The following is a 22097-nucleotide window of genomic DNA, read 5'->3' on the forward strand; positions in this document are numbered from 1 at the left end:
AAAAAAAATACACATTGTTTCTAAAGTGCACTGAAAGCATTGTACACTTAAACGTATAATAAAGCGCAAGGAGGAATATCTAATCGTGTATAAACTGTCTTTGACAGAGTGCTTTTTTATTTGTGCTTGCATAAAGAGTGGGCGTGCGCTCCACACAGAGGTGTGTGTGAAGTTTAGCTGCAGGAACGCTCGGTTGAATCAGTTCCACAGGTGGCGCCTTCCCCTCAGATCAGGGGAAGTCAAATCAAAAGCGTTCTAATGAATTCACAATTGTCCCAAAACTATTTTTTTTTTTTTGCCCTCTCTCAAGAACAAGCACACACGTGACTTTTTCTCTCCCACACAAAAACAACAAACATGAATAATCATCATGTGATGGCTGTTTGTTAAACTCCCAAAAATACATTCACTTTGGACGCTCGGGATGGAGGCTGTGACGCCGGTAAACACCCCCCAGGACAGACCTGCTCAGGCTAGTCTGATAATCCTGTGGTGTCTGAGAGCCTGGCCCGCCCGGGTGGAGCTGGGGGGGGGGGGATCATGTGTGAATGTCGTCAATCAGAAGTGATGAGGGTGTTTCGCTCGGTGGGTCAGAGCAACATGTATTGGTTATCTATCGCCCGCTTGCGGACTCGATCGGGCTCCAGCTCATAGTCTGAGTCCCGCTGAGGGATCCGGGGGTTGGGGTGGCGGAGCAGGGGTCTCCTCCCCACCGACTCGCTCCTCCGCAGGGGAGCCGGGGCCGACGGCGGGTCGCTGACGGGGTTGGTGCGAGTTAAAGGATGGCTCCCCGGCTGCGCAGCAGGGCTGGAGTCGCTGCTGGCTGCGGAGCAGGAGGGAGGCGGGCGGCCGGGGCCGCGAGCCAAGCTGCAGTGAGCCAGGCTGGGCTCGGAGCTCCACCGATGCAGGGAGAAGGGCACCAGAAAGGCGCCCGCCAGCTGACCTGACAGCGACAGGAAACAGGAGTTCGCTGATGACTAACAACAACGTCCCCAGAATCTCTGCAGCATATCTGCTCACAAAACAATCCTTGAAGAAATTGTGCATTTTTATTTCACTGCATTTCACAAGGAAATCCAAGAATTAGTGCGAAGATAAAGGACCATGTTTATCCCTTCCTTGCCCTCGGGCCTGGACCGTTTGGCTAAACGTTCTTTGTATTTAAACGGATCTGTGATGCCTGCAAGTCTCACCCTGTGACGGAGGGATGGAGCCTGCCACTACGAAGCTGGACAGCGTGACGGCGCCGGCGGCGCCACACTCCAACGGGATGGGGAAGAGACGGAAGTGGCTGAGCATGTCCATGACGGAAGGGAAGCGCAGGTGCTGCACGCGGCACTGCCCCCATTCCGTTAGAGAGAGACGCAGGTGCTGTAAGGACACGAATGGAGACATGATCACTGATAGTTCCTCATGTCATACTTTGGAGGAGTGCTTTATGAGACATTGTGAGAGGAACCTTTGCTTTTCCATGGTAGTTAAACGTGAGAACGTAGTCTCCTCTGCGTGTCTCACTCTGTCGGACTAGAAACACTCCGTGTCCCTCCGGTCCAGAGCTCTGGACCAGGTGGGCCGCCTTAACCCGGGAGATGGGCCCATGGAACCAGGGGTAGGAGAAGAGGAAGTGATCGGTCTTCTGGATAGCCTGCTCTGGCGGGGCAAAGGTGACAGGACCTAGAGGGTTGGACAGCGAAAGAAACAAAGTCGTTCCAAAGTTCTGAATCATTAATTGTGACTTAAAGTGGATTAAATAATTACGTTTAATGTTTTTCTCTCAATAAACACAATTAATTTCCATCTCTGCAGATTCCCTCTAATCAGCCTATAAGCAGGTGCTTAGGGCCTCCTGGCCACTAGGGGGCCCCCGACCTGGAAACCCTATTTTGCATTATGCAGGGTGTGATGTGCGTGAAAACTAGCATGGAAGCAAGCGATGCGTGATACAAGCAGCGTTCTGCGGTCGTCACTCGTCATCATGTCTCAGAGGATTTATCCGTCAGGTGCCGAAAAACGGAAGGAGAAAAGAAACAACAGTCGCAAGGTAATAATTTAATGTTGTTTTGTGGCGCTCTGCTGTGGCGAGGTTGATAGAACGGCTATTTATTAGCATGCTCGGCTGTGAGCTGAGACCGAGTTGGTTTTTCTGTTAGCCGGACAGCTCGAGTGTAAATCCTTATTGAAGAGAAGCTCATCTTAAAGTTAGAGAGCTGCATCAACTGGGTCACCCAATGCTACTTTAATTTGCTCTAATTTGTTTGTTTGTGTTTGTTTCGTTGTGCGCTGATTGGAGCAGGTGTGGTAGCAGCACCTGGGGGGCGTTGGCCGCTGATTGGGCGGGTTTCTATACTCTTCCTCTCTCTCTTTCTGGCTGGGCTAGAGATCAAAATACTTTCTTCATAAATTAGTGGTAACCATAACAGAATCTAAAGCAGAGTGAAATCATTAAGACTTCAAATGAAATGTACCTGCTGCACAAAAGGTAAATGCTTACAAAAGAAATCACCTCATAAAAAGGGTGATAATTGTGATGTTCAGAACCTCCGGCAAAATAAAAGACTTTTTGATTTGACTTTTGATTTGACCTTATTCAAACACCTTATTGACCTTAACCCTAACCCTAACCTTTGTTGCTGAATGTTGTCAGTCTGACAATATTTGACTCATTTCACGGTTTTAGTTGATAAATCTCTGATTGGTTGGACTTTCAGGTTCGCTTGTTTACGCTAATCTTTACCATTAGCCTGGTATTTATGACTTTATCATACCGACCAAGGAAAAGAAAACCCAAAACGCTGCTTATGATGAAATAATTATCTGAATGATCTCTCAATGCTAGAATTTAACACTGCTAAACATGCACGTCTTGAGAGGACTCCTTTGAAATGAACACACACGTTGAGCAGTTCAAGGATGTCTCTGATAAGTCTGACTCACTTTGAATCCCAAAGTCTGAGCTCCCCCTGCGATTGGCTGGATTAGAGCTGTCAGATGGGGAGGGGAGGGTCTCCAGATCCACACTGCTTGGCCTGAAGGACAAGGACAGATTCAGATTACACAAACTGGACGACACGTGTTTACGGGGCCACCTCATTCCAAAAGAGCCGAAATGCTGGAAAATGTAAAAAAAAACTAAAAACTAAACGTGTTATGTTTCCATTATTTCAGTTCAAAGATACACAACTCTTAACTGATTTGTGTAAATATATTCTGAATTTGGTCTCAACAACACATCTCAAAAACGATGAGCAACAAGACGGCTGGGGAAGTTGAAGAACGCGTGAGAAAACCGGATGTGATCGTTCTGCAGGTTCACCAGTGGCAGCTCAGTGCAGGGTGGCTTTGGACTGGGGGACAAACAGATGTTCCAGTCAGGCGGACGCAGAGGACGCGTTCTCCTATCTGAACAAAGTCTTGCAGGAGTTCGGCAAGCATGTAGTCTGACGCATGCTGAGGCACGCAAGGTCGGAAGTACAAACACTTCAGGCTGATGATGTGAGCAAAGCACATTTCGTCATGCTTTAGCTACGAGTCAGAGATCCTAGAGGCCGGTTTAGCAGCGTGTGTTTTTCTGAGTCCTCCCATCTTAACCGTTGTTGTCCTTTTGAGTTCTAGACAAATGCGTGTTGTGTGAGTAAAAACCGACAACTGCACTCAGCCACTGAAAGAGTTAATCTCAACCAACTTGTTGTTTTCCTCCAATGCTGAAGAAAAAAGAAAAGAAACAAAAAAAAAACGTGCGTCCGTGAGCGCGTTCCAGACATCTGCAGAAATAAAAAAAAACGGTCCGGAGATTCTCCTGGCGGACCTCCCCCACACTTACACCGAGCAACAAACACACATCTACTCACACGCACAGATACAACAAAACAAGCATGCTATGAAGCACAATGTCAGAGGATCAAGGTCTCGTTGATGTCAGCGCAACATGCTACGCTGTCCTGTTTAGTATGACAGGATTATTCAGACTATTACTTCCACCAAAATATAGAATACACTATAAACTGTACTGTGCATTGGATTCAAGCATTTCCATCCCATTCAAGCATATAATAGAATACCCTCCAGACCTCTTAGTGGAATTATTAAGGGGACCGATCAGCTTGATGAATGATTATTTCCAGGAAACAAGACTCCCACCTTCTACAGTCTGTAGAGCCTTTGTGTTTTCAGTCGAAAACACACCTAAGAATTAGGACGCACCTATCAAACATCCAAAGTCCAGCTTTAAAATATTCCCACTCGGAATCTTGGATGGATAAAAGCTGCATGAGTGGAGCTGGATGAGGATGAAGCGGGTTCCTGTTTACACTCGCTGTGTGGGTGTCTGGGACCCGCTTGGCTTTGTCAGGTCGAGCTAAACACTTTCCGCCTGTGGTTTTAAAAGACATTCAGTCTTTTTGAAAAGGAGAATAGGGGTTCACATATTTATGTAGCGGCTGATGAAGGCTTGTCTTCCTCACCTGATCCTGGTGCATTCTTTTAGCTCTGTGGTCCAGGAGCTGACCTGCTGGTCGTTGTCTGTCTCAAATATCAGACTACCTCGATTTACCTGCAGAGACAAAGACGCTTTCAGCTGCAGCGCTGCGCAGACACTGGAGTGCAGCACATTGTGCAAATGGAAGAAACGGTTTAGACACAAGTGTAATTGTGCTCTTGTTGCATTTTCACGCCGATAATGACGATCAGAAGTGACAAACTGTTTAAAGCTACTTTATTCCCACTGTCAGAAAGCAATGATGATAGTGGAGCGTAACAGGATGAGCAGGACAAGATGTAAATGACATATTAATAGACATTCTATAAAGACATAATGTAGCATTAAACCGCTATGTACTACATGACAATCCTTCAGATGCTCTAACAGATTAAAACGAAAGGCAGGAAAGAAAACCCAGAATTTGATGTAATCGCCCGATTTCCTTTAGCAGCCTTCTTCCCAACCTGTAATGTAAAACCTTTCTCAGAGTTGCGTTGTTTATTTTGAACCAAGGCTGTGGTCCATTTGAATGCTCGTTTCTTAGATCTGATTTTTAGCAAAGAAGATATGCATATCCTATAAATGCTTACAAGCACTTCCCCAGCATAATTCCCTTTCCTCTGTGTTTTTAGACTTCTGAAACAATGGTGGCTAGAAGAACACGACTATTATTCTAAACCAATATCCTGTAAGTCTTAAAAACCCAGCAATGTTTTAACTGGCTGGTTTAAACTACCTGGAATGTTTTTGCTATGAAAATGATATGAATATTTGCCTCATTTCCTCTTCATGTTGACTTGATGGATGAAGTTGTTAGCGAAGCGGGGAGAGTCTGAAAAGCACACTTGTAGCCTTTTTGAAATGAGAGAAGCAAAAACCTGCTCGTACCTTTAGAACAAATGTGTTGAAGTTGTCGGGCATTTCCAGCCGGTTGCATCGACGGACTTCTTGGATATCGGAGCAGTGAGTTGTCAGCTTCGGACTGGAAGCCTGCAAAGTAAAATGACACAAAGACTGTCAGACAGGCGAGGCATACTCTCGTGAAAGACGACAATGTTCAGAAACAGAGATCACAAGAAGAAGTAAAGAATCCAAATATAAGCAGTAGTGACCTACCAGAACTTCCTGATTAGGGTTTCATTTCTTTAACACTTATGGAGTGATGGATATCTCATATTAAAACTCTAAACAATACAAATATTTTGTAGCCCTGCGGTGAAATACTCCAGACAGATGTTTTAAGCCTGACGTCCTCAAGTAACTCTAAAAATATCTCAGCACACCTGGCTTTCTTCTGAGATGGGTGTCAACTTGAAGTTGAAGAGATGAGCTACTGACGTCAGTCTACGCCGCAGACACATGTGTGCACCATGTGCTGCGTCTTTACATCTAACAAAGAGGAGCCAGATGATCCACAGACAGTGTGTCTGACTGGTGTGTGTGTGTGTGTGTGCATGGATGACTGTGCATCCTCAGTCCTGTTAAAACTAAAGTCTCCTTTAGTGAATAAAAAGGGAGAGGAAGAAGACGAAGATGGTGATGATGATCATGATGAGAGCCGTCATTGCAGGATAATGACACTCAAATGATTTATACACCACAAATCAAGCGATCCGGGACATTTGAGCTCCCCGGATACAGATTAGTGCATACACACACACACACGCGCACGTGCGGATGAAGGACTTGGTCAGCTATGTGCACAGGCCGGTGGCAGTTTTGGTTAGAAGTCAGCTTTGAAATGAATCCTGGGTGATGGATGGTGGAAGACATGAAGACGAGAGTCAGAAAGTCTTACTGGGTAAAAGTAGTGAGTTGTACGTCAGCTATAGCTAATAGCTAATAGCTATGCTAACTGACTTAACTAAACGAATGGTGTTCACATCCATTTTCATATTAATGCCAGTCTCAATTGTGCTGTCTATTTCACATAAAAAGACTTTTCTTGACCTACTTCTATGTATTTTAAAGTTGCCGTTTATATTTGATCCCTTTTTGTTCAGCTTGCTTGTCTTTTCTTTGGTGTATGTATATTTCTATCTTCTTGTATTTTATTCTGTGTGTAATTTCACTCAAACTGAAGATAATCGCTTCATTTTTGCAAAAGTATTTAAACTCACACGGTACATTCTATGAAGTTTAAAAATCTTATTACACAGTAGTAGCATCTTAATATATATAATTTTATACTGTGATAGATTTATATCTTTATAAAAAAAATATGATTTGATTCAGATTAGGTGAATCTGAATCAAAACAAACACAGTGCAACAATGGAAGCTCACAAGCTTCATTTGGATCACACGCTATGGGACAGAGAGCAGAACAAAACATGGTGAGAGGAGTAGCGTGAGAGTGCAGACGCAGCGAAAGGAAACAGACGAGACAAAGAAAGTCATGGCATCAGGTGGGAGGGAGGGAGGGAGGGAGGAAGAGCAGGGAGGAAGGATTCCGGGGCTTTGTACACTGGATAAGATCGAATCCTTGTGACAGTATGAGTGTGAGGAATGTCTATGTTAATCCAATGCACACACACACACACTCACTAAACCAATTTCCGCTGCTCACTGGTGATGTGAATGAACCCTGTAACTCCAAGCGCTCTCTGCTATGCTAATATAATACTTATTTATTTTTAAATGATGCAGAAGTGAGAAGGATGTGACGCATTCAGCGAGCTCTGAGTCAGGGAATGAGGAACCTACTAAACTTCAACTTATGCCAAAATGCTGCCACAGCTGAATTTAGTCCAGGATGTTCAGAGAAATGTGTTTCTACATAGCAATATTTTTAGCTTTTGCAATAACTGGCTTGTGAAGAAAGATGTTGTTTGAAGCCCAGACAGAAGTACAACTCTGTACAAATGCTAAGCTGATTGGAAACTACGACCGAAGCATGAAAAAATATATTTAACCATCCATATCTATCCCCGCGAGGCTAAATTGTTGTCAGAAGATAATCAGGTTCGTGGAAAAAGAATATATTTCCAAGGTCAACAGAGTATCTCTTCTGGAGATGTAGCTTTATGTGGTTTTCATCAGCAGACTTTCAGTTCAGTTCGTTTTACCAACGTTATTTCAATATAAAGAAATAACTTTTTACTTTGGACTAACATGCAAGTGCTTATGTGCTTTAAAAATATTACTAAAAAACATGTGCAACAACAACAACAAAAGTAAACGCTCAATAACAACTAACACATTTTCCAACTTCTGATAATGGCTGTGGCTGTAAAAAAAAAAAAAAACAACAACCATCAAACACATCTGCTCCGCTTGCTCGGACCAGACCCCACGTCTCCACGACGACTCTGGGAATCACAAATGCTTTTTTTTTTTTGCATAATGAGCAAAATGTTGGTAATCTGTTCTGATCTGCACTTTAACTTTAGACAATGGCTCATCCTCCTACAAAGTTTAGTGGAAATCTGTCTTGTGATTCTTTTCCCATAATCCTGGTAATAATCAGACAAACAAACCAGCCAGCAGACGCCGGTAATGACACGCCAGCCGGACTAACGGCCCGTCTCTAATGCACGTCTGCTCCATATAAAGGGTCTGGCCTTCGGCGGATGCAAGCGAAGGCACCAGAAACTATTAGGAGAATTACAGTGCTAATGACATTAACACGGTCAACAGCTGCTCATTTTTGAATTTGTGAAAATTACATTTCTGTCTTTCTTTTACTGAATCTGTTAAATTGCATTATAAATTGCGTTATTACTATTGAAGCTACTTATCTTTTGTGCTGCCACGCTCGATTTTGTGAATTCTGATCGCTGAGGATAATTTATTTACTTGATGACAACACGCCTCCATTAAAATGTTTGGATTCTGACAACAACCTGAAGAGGGGCTGATATTCTTCTGAACCCAAATTCAATTATTATTACAGTTCCAAAAATGTAAGGTTCAGCTGATAACTAAAACCGATCAAATGAATCCTTCAACAACTGTAAAGTGAATTTATTTTGGCTGTTGGGGGAGGGGGGGGGGGCAAAACAAAACATTTTCTAGATGGATAATTAATGGAAAATTTAAATAATTTCAATTTCTACATTAAACAAATGAGTGCAAACAAGGTTTTCTTCTATTTGGACTTTGCTGATTAATATTCATTTCTAATTCAGGTAAAAAAAAAAACTGTGAGAAAAAAATTCACAATCGACATCATGACAATAAAAGATGGTATTTATTGTGAGAATGTGAATTAGTTACTGCGCAAGAGAAGCTTTCAGGAACCACGCGTCGCTATGGAAGGAAATAAAAGAAGAAAAAACATGCAGCAGATGTCTGACTGGTTGCGCAACAACATAACAGGCTTGATTTCTGTGAATCAACTTCACCAGGGGAGCAAGTTCTAGTTCACAGCACATTTCCTATTGCTGCAAATATCCTCTTGAGAACACACAGAGACACACACACACACACACTCACGCACACACACACCCTTTTCTTTCTCTTATTTGCTATTTTCTGCATGTAATATCTTCATGGTTATTTTCTTAGTCACCATCGCCATGCGGGGTCATGAACAGTATGAATGTGTTTATGTTCACAAAGAGAATAAGAGGACTGGAGAGCAAAATGAGAATGAGCAACAAAGAGACACAAATCCATAACAAGATATACAAAAAGACAACATGTTGTGTTTCTTGTAGTTCGAAGGACTATAATTAATACAAAACCGCTAGTCTGGTTGAAACAGGAAACCGATGGTGATCTCGTTTCAGTGACATGACCCGACAAATACTTTTTCAGTTTTTACTAGTTTTTTCAGGTTGAGTCAACTTCCACTACTACCTTTCACCTTGACACACAAACACAGGGCTGATATTACGAGTCTGAGAATATAGCCAACATAAAAGCTGGTGAATCGCCGATATTAGTGCGTTTATGATTCTGAAAAAAGTACAGGCTGAATGATATTCAACGTACGGTGCTGTGTGGAGTGGACCACAAGTTCTGGATAATCCAGTAATATAAAATTATGAAATAAATTACACGAGAACCCAGTAGAGACGGTTCAGTCGCTAACACGCCACAAGAGTTTACCGTACACGCATGCGCACACACACACACACACACAGATCACAGTAAGCATAAACAGTTGATGAAAGTAGCTTAAAACAAACAAATAAGAGACATGGGAACAGCCGAAAGCATAGACCTCTCACCCATCCACTCACAAACACATGTACACTCTGAGTACGCACGCACACACACGGCGACACACAGGAAGTTGGGAGTCCAGAAGGAACCGTGGCGAGTGAGTGACACTCAACATTCCTCAACCCCTCTGAGGGTCACGACAGCCAATGCTATCTTGCAGGCATGTGTGTGTGTGTGTGTGTTAGACTGAAAATAGGCTGATCTCTGAACAGATTTTGAAAACCCTGCAGAGACACACAGACGTTTTACAGACTTCCAGCACCGCCCATCAGGGCCTCATCAGGCAGAGGAGACCTTGACCTACACATCTGTCTGCTCTTCCCCTGGTCTCAGGCTGAGCTCATCGGTGCGTTCCTTTTCCATGGTGCATGCTTAAAGGATATGACTGGTGATAAGTATTGTTTTCATATCCAATATACTGTACACGTGAAGCGTATTCTTCAGGGCTAAACACGTAAATAGTCCACACCTGTCGTCTTTCCATTCGCATGTAGCACAGATTTAAACCAAACTTGTGGAAAACCTGCAAAAGGAAAAGCAAATTAAAGCCTGTACTGTGAGTATTATGAGTTGGCTCAACAAGATGCACAGCTGGTGATGTTAATTCTCCAGTCCTGTTCCATGAAACTATTACAGAAGAAGGCGCAATTCGATAACTTCATTAAAAAAGAGCATGATTCAAATCTCAAAGGCATGTAAACAATGTGGACAACAGGATGGACACATTACATGAATCTTCATTAATTGCTTTGATGATTCCGCTGCCATATGACATCTTTGAAGTCATTTCAGATTAGATTTAGAATTTATTTACCAAGTCTGTTTTGTTCATTCATTCATCTTCTTGAAGACGATCGTAATTCATGAGGCGAACCGAAGATAAGCGAACGAAAGCGGAGTCTACCCAAGTAGGTTCAGTTTGAGTCGACCTGCCATAGGAGGTGCTCATTTTTCATTTTGCGTGTGTTTTTTCGCTTTGTTCTCTTTAGCTCTTAGTCATGGATCCAAAGTAAGGCAGCAGTAATTCTACTGGAAAAGAGGAAAGTAGTGAGAACAACCGTTAGTCGGATCTCGCTGATCATGTTGCATGTTTTTGGTGGTGGGAGAAAGCCGGAGAATCAGGAGAGAACCCACGCCGTCACGGGGAGAACATGAAAAGCCCCAAGTTAGATTTCTACCTGGGACCTTCTTGCTGTGAGGCAGCAGCGCTATCACTGCGCCACCAAGCTGCCCCCATTTTTGATGTGTTGATACAATAACTATAGCTGCAGCTAAGACTGTAACAACCTGTAGCAGCTGGCTTTGTTTCCACCCTTCAACACCGGACTCCACCACCTGTTGCTTGTGTCACACAGATAAACACTCCTGAGGTCTTCCTCCATAGTTTGGACAGGAATAGATTCTGTTTCAAGCTCTCTCTGGGGAGGTTACAGTTTTCTTCCCGTATATAAAAATACACGAGATCCAAAGCCTATTTAATAACAAACACTGAAAGTGAATATCATTAAAAATATAAAAATTACAATCTACAATAATGATGATACTTAAAATTCTGAGTCAATCTTACGATGTGTCTCTTTAAAGTTGGGTCGGATCAGACGGTTGCTCTGGGTCTGTCTCGGCTGTGGAATTACACTTTGAACTCCGAGTAGATCAAAAGAATGATAAAAACGGTCAAAGTAAATAAATAAATCTGAGATATTTGTTTTTACTAACTCTCTCTGGCCTTCATTTCCAAATTATTCACATGATTGTTGGCTCTGGTTTACATCCTTGGAGAGCAACAGTGATTACACGATACCATAACGCATTAAAATTGTGACATCTATCAAATTGTTGAAAACATTTTAAGCCAAAGATTATCTTACATTTTGTGGCGTGGCTGATTGTATAATCACTACGGTAACTATGAATATGTTTTAGGTTTTACCGTAGTTTATGCCTTTAGCTGTTCACATCAGCGCTTTCAGAGTAAAATAAAATCTTTAAAAAAAATACGCCTCCCTGAAAACAATCCCTGTGAATGCATTGGTTTGAGTATTTTCTGACATGTGAACATGTCGAACACGGGCAGCCCGGAGACGATTGTATTCAAAATCAGCTCCATTTGTGGATTCATGGAGGATGTGAGACATAACAAGCGCCAGTTGTGGGGTTAATAGAGATGAGTGTGTTCTAGGAAACCTGATAGAAGCTGTCAGAGACTTAGCCTTCAGTCATGAATAAATGTGTCAGTTCATTGCATACTTCTCAGAAATGCTTATACTGAAGCCAAATATGCAGAAGCACATTCAAGATTCACAGAAGTAACTGTAGTTCCTCGTAAATGAATTAGCTGTGGTTTCTACACTCTACAAAGTACAATTAGGGGCGGCTGACAGAAGAAAAAATAACCACCGCATCATGACAGTTAATCATTTAGAAGTACAAACCTCCTTTATCAATTGTAAAATTACAAAAATTGCAACACATTCCTGCAATGAGTCCTTCTCTTCACGCGCTGTGATTCATTCAACTTCATTTTGGAGGTGCTGAATAATGCAAAGATACTGAACGATGTCCAACCCAATCCCGTCAGTAATTGTTGACTTGACAACAGACTTCCCATTTCGCAAAGTATACCTAATAAACTGAGTACATACTCTTTCAATGGTTGCTCGCTGATTGGGACATAATTCATACTAAAATTCATTTTCTATACACAAAGGAAAATTCTTCCAGACGGAATTCTCTTGAAGACTCATCTGGATCATTTCAATATATTGCCCACAAGATTTGAGATATTCAATACGGAGACTTCTGGCTCTGTTGGCATAGAACAGGGGGGGGGAGGGGGGCTGGTATTTAATTTGCGGTGCTAACAGAACTGGAAAATTACAATTGAAACGTAAACAAACGCAAACGTAATATCTCTGTCTAAAAAAATGTGTGAGCAGTTACTCCAGATAATCCCAGATCTGAAGAGTCTTTATATGAACTGCTTAATGCTGGAAATAAGAACTCTTTTTATTGCTTCTGATTTGCAGCAAGGAAATAGTGCGAATGAAAATTATTTCCAGCGAGGTCCGTGAGTCTTTTTGGCTAAATAGCACATTTTTTAAATATATGTTTCTTTGATAATTTAGTGGAGTTTTTTTTTTTTTATGCTGTAGTAACACAAACATCTCTGAAGTCGCCCACACTGCACCGAAGGCTGCTTGTGAGCCTGAACTCTGATAAATCACACTGGACCTGCTTGAGATGAAATCTTTGGAGTTTCCTGTAGGACACCGATCCGGGATTTGCACCATGTATTCATAATATCCCCAAGTCCCCAAGTTCCTCTCTCATGTCGCACTTCCTGTCACTTCTTCTGTTCCTCTGTCAACTTCAATGGTTCAGTGCCAACAATCATACACAATGGTTTGACCCCTGTTCCAGCTGTGTGGAAATCTGTTTGATAATGAATGCATGATATAAAAGACTTATTTAAAATAAAAATAATTGCCATTCTTGAATAAGTAAGGTACTAACACAGCTTGCTGTCCTTTGTAAATCATTCATCTTGTTCAATTACAATGAATGTTAGCATTTATAAAGTTTGTTATACTGTATATTTGATTTTTAATAGTGTGAGGAAATCTAAGTTTAAACTGCCAGACTTGGCATGTGTGTGTGTGTGTGTGTGGTCAAAGAGAAGAACATAGGGGAGTCACACGGCTTTGCTTTGGGGGATTTCCGCATCCTACTCAGCGAGGTCATATGCGCAGACAGGTTACACACAGACATTTACTCAAACACACACACACAAGATTTAGTCCAACAATGAAGCTAAAATTAAAAACGCACACATTTGAGCAGCATGTACACTTAAATAGAATTAATCACCCAACAGAAACCAGGCGCTCATCAATGCAAAGAGAGTTTTGTGAGGCAGAGACAGGACTACCTGTAGAAAGAGGCACGGAACGAGCAAGAGATGGAGATCTGACAAACATTTTGACCACATGACTCTAACCACTCAACTTCCTTTACATGTTTCTAGAGATTTTTTTTGTCAAAGTGAAAAACATATAAGCACCCCCCCCACACACACACGCTCCTTAAGTGGAGTGCTTCTACGCTGTACAAGCCAATTTTTCTTAAGACTTTATTTCAAATCATAAATTGTCTTAGGCAATCCTCTGCGAGCTTGTTTGCAGCCTCAGCATAGCTTCATACTTCATTGTTTGAGCTTCATAGACACACTAGTCAATGTTCTAGGTTGATATTAGAAATAATTTATCCCTGAATAGTGCCCCAATTCTATTGGCAAATAATTTCCCTTTAATTTAATGGATGAGTCATGACATAATGGTATCTTTCATGAATTTGTTTTAAATGTCATCTATACATGGCGTCTCCGGTTGCTTCTTTCTAGACATGCCCTCCAGCACCTCTTGGGGAATGTTGAGGAGTTTCCAGGGTGAGTGAGATCTGGTACCTTTTCATTATGTTCTGCATATAGGTGACTTCTACAAATTGAACTTAAAGGGATTGCTCACTCAGGGAAGCATCTTGCAGCCATCTGATTCCGCTGACACTGCATGCAAAAGGCAGTAATTTGACGCAGGACCGGTACCACCCAGTTAAAGAATCTAATTTACACAATAAGATCTCGTCACGTCACTTGGCTGTTCACTTGAGATTGCAATTCATTCCTATTTCAGATGGAGACAATAAACTTTCTGTCCCAAGGACACAGATGTGCTTGCTACTAGTAATAGTTTAAACAGGGCTGCACAGTCAGATTAAATAAAAACAGGCAAAGTGAATAATATAATTGTCATAAAGGAAACAAGTGACTTAGTATGGAGCAAAGAGTGCTCCCCTTTTTCTGTTAGAACACTACCCAGTGGTACTCAGTGAAACGACGCTGCTTGGAACAGAGGCAGCGATTGACTAGTGTCTGTTATTAGTTCTGTTTAGTTAAAATAAAGCCTGCTCTGTAAAACATCTTCTGGGATGTGGTCATTGAGAAAACCCACAAATAGCAGAGTCAACTGTTACCGACTGAACACCGACAACTTCATCCAATAACCTTGAGGCAGAAGTGAAAGTATAATACTGGCTTTACTCCACGTGAAATCTGAGATTCGACCACAAGTTAGAGCCTCTGCTCCTCCATCCTGGCAGGAAACAGCGTTCCATGAAATGAAGAATATGGTTGTATCCTGATATTTGGTCCCCTATTCACTAAAAGGGGATCCAACACCCATTTATGTAAGTCCAGAGGCACGGCCCCAAGCCCAGCACAAAGCGGAGAAGTCAAATCAACAGAGTCCCACAGTGTGGCGTGATTTCAGTTCTTTCTGACAGCCTCATCTTAAGAGCCTGGTTCAGCTCCTTAATAGGATGTCTACCAGCTGCATGGCCTCCGCTGATTAGAAGCAGCAGCAATCTGGAAAAAGGAAATGCAGCTCAATCATCAAGGCTGGAACTACAAATGATTTTTATTATCAAATAATCTGCGGATTATTTTCATTCATTCTAAATTGTCAAAATGAAATTGTACATCAAAAACCTATAAAGATACCTGGTTTGTTACCACATAATATATTGTCAAGCAGTAAATTCTCATACTTCTTCTTCTTCCTCTTTCGGTTCATTGCATGTTTAATTCTGGCAAAGTTTTACGGCGGATGCCATTCCTGCCGCAACCCCCTGGTTTTCTCCGGCCTTGGGACCGGCTCAAGGGAGACGCTACCCGTGCTACCTCGGAGGCTGCATTGAGGAAAATCAGATCAAGCCTATCATTTCAACTCAGCATTATCCTTAACAGCAACCTAAATTATACTTATGATAACAAAAACAATTAATCCTGCTACTAATACACAGACACGTTCATCTCCCTCTGTCCTCCTCTTTGCTTCTCTACCTAACTGAAGTCTGACTTTCTCATCTCTCCGGCTTGCTGCATTTCCTGTGTCTCTCTTGGTGCGTTTCATTCCGTTTCTGGTTCAGCTGACTGGGGCCCATGTGTTCAGAGCCTCAGTTGTGGTATGCAACGAGGGCCAAATTAACACTGCATGTTGCCATACGAGAGACTAAAGTAGAATGAGTAACACGGAACAGATGGACACCAGAATGTGGTTGGTAGAAAAGTATTTTCCACTGATGTTGCAAGCTCTTCTATCAGCGAGAGAGAAAAATTGCACTGAAATAAATACACACCACAGATGCAGAGAACATTATAAAATGCAATAAGTGATAAGAGTCTGGCTTGTACCTTGGAATACTATGATAATTAAAGTACTGAAAACTCAAAAAGTGGCATAACCCCTCCCCCTTTTGCTCAGTGGTGCGGTGTGCGGACTAAAATATTTAACGTAATATCAAGAAAGAATTATCAGTTTCTTGTGGTTATTGGAGTCACTTTCTCCTCACTTAGATACTCGTGGCCAAGATAAAAGTGTTTTAGGTTTCAGGTCTAACACAACAAAGGAGTTACATGAGCTCATTTCAGCTAACAGGACAAGATTCACTTCTGCAATGACACAAGGGTTAGATCGCTGTGGCTGTTTTGACATCGGAAAAATAGACCTAGATCATGCTTGTATAACCATTTTGAGAAAACCAATAGAATAAAAAAGATTTGCATAATTTTTCAGTAAATTAATGGGATAATAAATTCTATTAGAATGACTTGGCACAGTTCCGTCCATTTTTTTCCAATTTAGTACATGTATTTCTTTCATCTGCCAGGAGTTCAGTTACATCACTACTTCATACTGAATAAATGAGCCATTCAGGGAAGTTATAAATCCCGGACCAACAGAGCTTAATGCATTTTCACCTACAGCATGTCTGGAAGGCACTGCGTCAAGAACCTGGCTCAACATTTGTCCTGACAGAGGTCCGTTTCTCGGCTGAAGCCTTCTCTGGTTCCATGCAGCTTCCTCTCTTGTGCTAAATCAGCTCAGTCATATTACTGTCATTTCTTACACACAGAGAAACACACACCAAGATGTTCATAAAATGCAGCCAGTGTGCAGGCAGACATTATCACACACCAAGACAGAGAGCGAGAGTGAGAGAGAGAGAGACAAAGATGTGTGAAAGCTCACTTTACACCCACAAAAAGTTAACTGAGTCAACACAATATGCAATCCGGTAAACCCGTCACATTCTAAGTTTGTGGGGGGGAAGAGGTTGCTGTGTGCATTGAAATCAACAGCTCTCCTTCCTTTTATGGCCATTCTCAGGGCCTCAACTCTCTGCCAAGATTATTTACACTCACACACAGAACAGAGCAGGGGGGGGGGGGGGGGGGCAGCCATGCAGTTGGCTAACGAGAGACCTCTTGCAATCAGTCAGGAAGATCTTGCAAATTCCTTCCCAGTGTGATACACGCTACGTGCATGCATAAACACAGTTCCAGCTCTGTCATCAACTGAATTACCTCATGCACAAAGTGGTGACTGCAGTTCAATTAGGAGCCGAGGGCTACCGAGCATCAAACGCATCAAAGTACACACAAACTCAGACACAGTCAAACATGAATGCAGCAGCCTCTTAAGTGACAAAACTAAAACTTTGGACACACCTTAGTAAAAAGCAAAAGCAAAGCTCTGGCTTCAGGGACCTTAAAGATGGAGGCACCTCGTGCTGTGGTTAGCATAGCCACTCTAATTACTGGTTTGGAGATCTTGGAAATGGGTGCACAAGCTCATGCAGTCTTGCAGCTGGTCCGGTCTGGAATTATTGTAGGGCTTAATGCTACAAGAATCTTTTTTTCATCCAACTAGAAAAGGCAAGTTACTCAAACAACTTTCAGACAACTTCTACATTTCCTGCTAGTTGGGTCGACAAAGATTGTGAGTGGCTGAAACAAACAAACCCCAAACAAACAGGAAATAGCGTGGGAGGCCGAAAAACTCGCCAAAGAGTAAAGGACATGAATGCTGAAGATTCTTTGAGATAACAGGTCGTAAAAATGTCTGCCAAATGGCAAATGCTGTGCTACATTAATGCGTGAAAATGTCTTTGACATAAGAATGTGTGATAATAATCAGCAAGGCACAGACACATTCAATTGATTTCTATGTCATATGACTAGTAACTCTATTTCCACTAGATTCTTGAAATGGATGAAAGGGTAAACTAGAAAGGCCCTCAGAGAGCGCAGACCTCCGCCGAGCAGTTCATTCCCCTCCTATTCCTTCGGATCCAGAATGGAGTCAGTAAAAAATATGTGATTTTAACATTGAATACTCCAATTACGGATTAAAACATCTGTTAAAAATACACAGTAACTCCGATTCACTTGTATTTTTCATGGTTGTTGTATAAATATACCAAGAACAATTTATAACCTTTTGATGATGATCCAGATCACCATGTGGACGGTGCAAAAAAGAGACAGGCTAGATATGAAGACCTGATGAAAGAAACCAACAAAAAAGACCTGATGAAAGACACCAACATTTTTCTAAAGGAGAAATGTTGAAAAGGAGCTTTTTAGACGTGCCATCGCATATGAAAGCAAAATAAACAGAGAAAAGAGATTATGTGAAAAAGAAAAGTGGGGAAACCCAGTGACTAAGACAGCCGGATGCAGGGAATGACTTGTGTTTGTAATATAGTAAGTAACATTAAGCTGCCATTTAAAGCTATTTAAAGACTTTCGTGGGTTTTAATGTCATTGACAACCACAGAGATTAATTAAGAGTCTTGCACAAGAAGAGAGCCAGCTGTTGAATGTTTCTTCAAATCTGTGAGAAGAAGGTCCCACAATCATTTGCAAATGCTGCAGCCGAGAACCAAAGCAAGACGGAATGTGTCAGCAATTGATCATTTAATAAATACACACCGTTTGTTGAGGGTTTCAAATTTCAGCCATTTTACTTCAGTGATTAGCCTCATAGGTAACAAGCGTAGTGTCTCCTTTGAGCCGGTCCCAAGCCGGGATCAATGCAGACCGGTGTGGCAGGAATGGCATCTGGCATAACACTTTACCAGAACAAGCAACAATCAAATACTCATTTATTGATCATTAATGATTAATAACCCGAGGCATGTGGGTCTTTATAGCAGCTTATATTTAATTTAATTACTGCATTATGTGATCAGTTCTAGTTATATAATTCAGCAGATCAAAACATCGATCACAATCCACCACAATTATACCAAATAATATAATTTTCCACTATTACCCGCGCATGACTACAGCTTTTTATAGCTAGACTGACATGATAGGTTGCTTGAACACTGTGTCTAATTTCAAAAGCCCAGTCCATTTACCATGGAAAACAGCTACTGCATCAAATGCTATTATCAAAATCTCCTGAAATTGTAAAAATTGTACCGGTAAATGAAATTTAAAGCAAAAACACAAATGTTGAAACTCATATGGGAATATTAGCATGTATGCAGCATGTTATTTAGCCATTGGTTAATTGGTGTACAACCTGACAAGTGCTAACTTACTCCCTTCTTTATATATAATCATTGTGCTGTTGATGTCATTTTTAGATAGCATTGAGAAGCTACCATATTGTGTCTGGGGTGGAAGATTATATCCGGTGCAATGAATGCATGGATTGTGTGACCTTTACTCACTTTTTCCACATATATTCAACAACTGTTTGGCTTATATAAAATATTTCTGTATAAATAAAAGCATGAAGAACAAATGGCTCTACCTTTGGAGGATCATAGAGCTCCAACTGGTACCTCTCCCCACCTCCTCCTCGTCGAGCATCCCCGATCCTCCTGACCAGCAGGCGGCAGCGTTGCCAGTGTGGCAGAGTGTCTGAGATCGTGTCATCCACCAGCAAGTACCTCAGTTGGCCTTCTTTACAGCAGTCGCTCAACTCTGACCTTCTCTGTCTCATGCTTCCACTGCGTAACCAACGAAAGCTTTGCAGGAAGTTAGAAGCTAAGCCAGCCATAAACATATGTGAAGAAGCTGGGGGTCTGGCCTCAGAGTTCGGACATGAGGAAGAATGGGAGGATGAGGAGGAAGATGAGACCTCCTCGTTCAGGGAGGAAATCCCATCCACTCTGTCACCGTTATTTGGCGGGTTTGGGTTGTTGTTGGCGGTGGGGTTGGGGCTGCTTGGGGAAAGGGCTTGGGATAAAGGGGGACTGGGGAGGGGACTTTTCTTAAGCAGCCGTCTTACGGTCTGCCGGATTTGACTGACAGAGAAATGTGTGACGTCAGCGTTGCCAGGGTTGGAAGTGGAAGAGTCTGAAGAGATCCGTTCAGATGCGTGACTTCGATCATTTCCAGAGACCTCCTCATTGCTCCGGCTATGAATCAGCAGTGACCCCCTGCCAATGTGACGAGTTGACCCTCTGAGCACTACTGGGTTTCCTGATAGTGAGTTTGCTGCTGCACATTGCAGTGGCTGCTCCTGTTCCCTCACCACCACCGGCTCCACTTTTGTTGATGCCATAGTAAAATGAGTATTTGCTCCACTTGGTCGACCGGCCTCCCGATAGTCCTGCACTCCAGACAAAGACGTGATTCGCAATCGACCCACTGCGGCCTGTGATGGATTGGGAGAGGCCACTGGAGTGCTGGAGGACGCACTGCCAGAAATGCTAGTGCACATTTTTTGGTTGAGTGGCATTCCATCTTTGTCGACTTCGAAGCAGAAGTGCTGCTGGAAGAGATCGGTAAACTGTTTGGAAAAGGTCTCTGGTGGAAGCACATCATGTTGCAGCCTCTCTCTGGCAAAGCTCCGGTAGTGTCCGGCCAGTTGCCGGGCTGTGGCGATGGCGTGCAGCTCACAGAATTCCCACCAGCCTCTTGGAGGTGCGACCAGACCGGGGCTCCCTCCTGCTGTTCTGGTGGTGTTGGTTGGATGTATAGTGTTACCATTCATTGCAGTCACCAGACCGGCTGAAAATCACTGCTGCAAGACACAGAAGGTAGAAAAGAGAGATTGATGGTTGGACAAGGGGTGGGGGTAAAGTTGTTGATTTGGAGACAAGAATATAGGGATGGACATTTAGGAAAAGAAATAGAAGAAGGATGATTGAGGGACAAAAGGGAGATATGGAAATGTAATTAGAGTCTTGTGCAAGACCTGAAGCTAAAAATAGAGATAGCAAAAACAATTACTGCAATCCTATTAACTACTTGGAAGTTTGAGGCTATTAAAACATTAGGCAACAGTCAAAATCTGATTTCATCTACTCGATTTTAAACAGTCCAAATGGCATTATCCTGAAAACATCAATCAACCAGTCACTGAGTATCTCAACAGAGAAGGAAGACTGCAATTCTCACAAAAGAACAAAGAAGCATTTTGATTTGTTGAGCAACAGTCAAATGAAACAAGAGTAAAAATAAAAAAAAATCAGATCATAGACTGCAGGAAAACCTCCATGAAAAAAATGTTTTCCTGTTGTTGAAATGAATAAAGTCAAGAGAGAAAATGATCAGTGCATTGGACTGGAGTCTGGAGTAACTATGAATTAATCAGAGCCAACTGGCATTTGTATTAACAGCAGAGACTGAAGAATCTGCAATGGATAAAAGCAGTAATGAATCTCTGCATGAGGCCATGACTGAACAAGTAAGGTTGAATCCTTGGTTAGATTAAATAACCTGAAGTTTGTTCATTTTATCTTTCTTTAGTATATTTTATCTACTTTCGGTCTTTTTGTGAGCGGCTACAAAGGCCAGATATACTTTATTCTCCCTGTGGGGAAAGCAGTGGGCAGCCATTACAGAGCCTGGGCTTCAAGCTAGGGATCAGAATCTGGCTTAGGAATAGTTTGACATGTCGACTGCAGCTGACAGGGATCAAACTATGTGTGCTCTATCCAACGATGAGACGAGCAGTCTCATGCACTATGAATGAGGAAATAAGGAAGAGATGACACGCTGCGAAGTTCCAAGCCTCTTGGACTCAAAGACTCATATACATTGTGAGAGTCTTAAACCTTTTAGCCTACACTTCATCTTTGTTGCGTACAGAATGTAGTCAATAGTCTGATTCTTCAACAGGGCGTACGTTTTTACATATCCACCATGGGTGACTGAGACCAGTTATTTTCTTGAGAAAAAGATCACGAGTTTAGACAATCTCTCAAGAATGATCTGCTTAGCGGCACAGACATGAGCTTCATTCATTCCCAAGTATTCATAGAAAACCCCGCCCTAGCTTTCATCCTTTCAAATTGTCAATATTGGGGTTGCTAGGCTGCTCCTCTTCCTCTGATTCCTCTGGGACTCCCTCCAGGGCATTACCGAAAACGCTGTTCTCCATCCTGGCAAGCTCCAGCAGAGACTTCCCATAAGAAGAGCCCACACAGGTGGGCAAGATCTGCAAGCTCTGCGGAAAAACCTACTTTGAAATGTCTAAATAAGTGGAATTGTATTGTATGATATATATTTTCTGAATACGAAGATGATTATGCTTTTGTTTAAAATGTAAATCAACACAGTCTAATTACAATAGTCATACACCACAATG

At 42.2% G+C, this 22097-nt stretch overlaps 1 protein-coding gene across 1 annotated transcript; it reads right to left on the reverse strand.

The window, feature by feature from the left end:
- sh2b3 (SH2B adaptor protein 3) lies at positions 1-20498 on the reverse strand. Its single transcript, XM_068738752.1, has 7 exons — positions 19311-20498; positions 5366-5467; positions 4461-4549; positions 2935-3026; positions 1460-1674; positions 1194-1371; positions 1-943 (listed from the first exon to the last, which is right to left on the reverse strand). The coding sequence occupies exons 1-7, from the start codon at positions 20496-20498 to the stop codon at positions 591-593; spliced, it is 2217 nt and encodes a 738-aa protein (XP_068594853.1). The 3' UTR covers positions 1-590.
- Between the last annotated feature and the right edge of the window lie 1599 nt (positions 20499-22097).

The sequence above is a fragment of the Brachionichthys hirsutus genome, chromosome 4 (genome assembly GCF_040956055.1).
Source record: "Brachionichthys hirsutus isolate HB-005 chromosome 4, CSIRO-AGI_Bhir_v1, whole genome shotgun sequence".
NCBI classification, from domain to species: domain Eukaryota; kingdom Metazoa; phylum Chordata; class Actinopteri; order Lophiiformes; family Brachionichthyidae; genus Brachionichthys; species Brachionichthys hirsutus.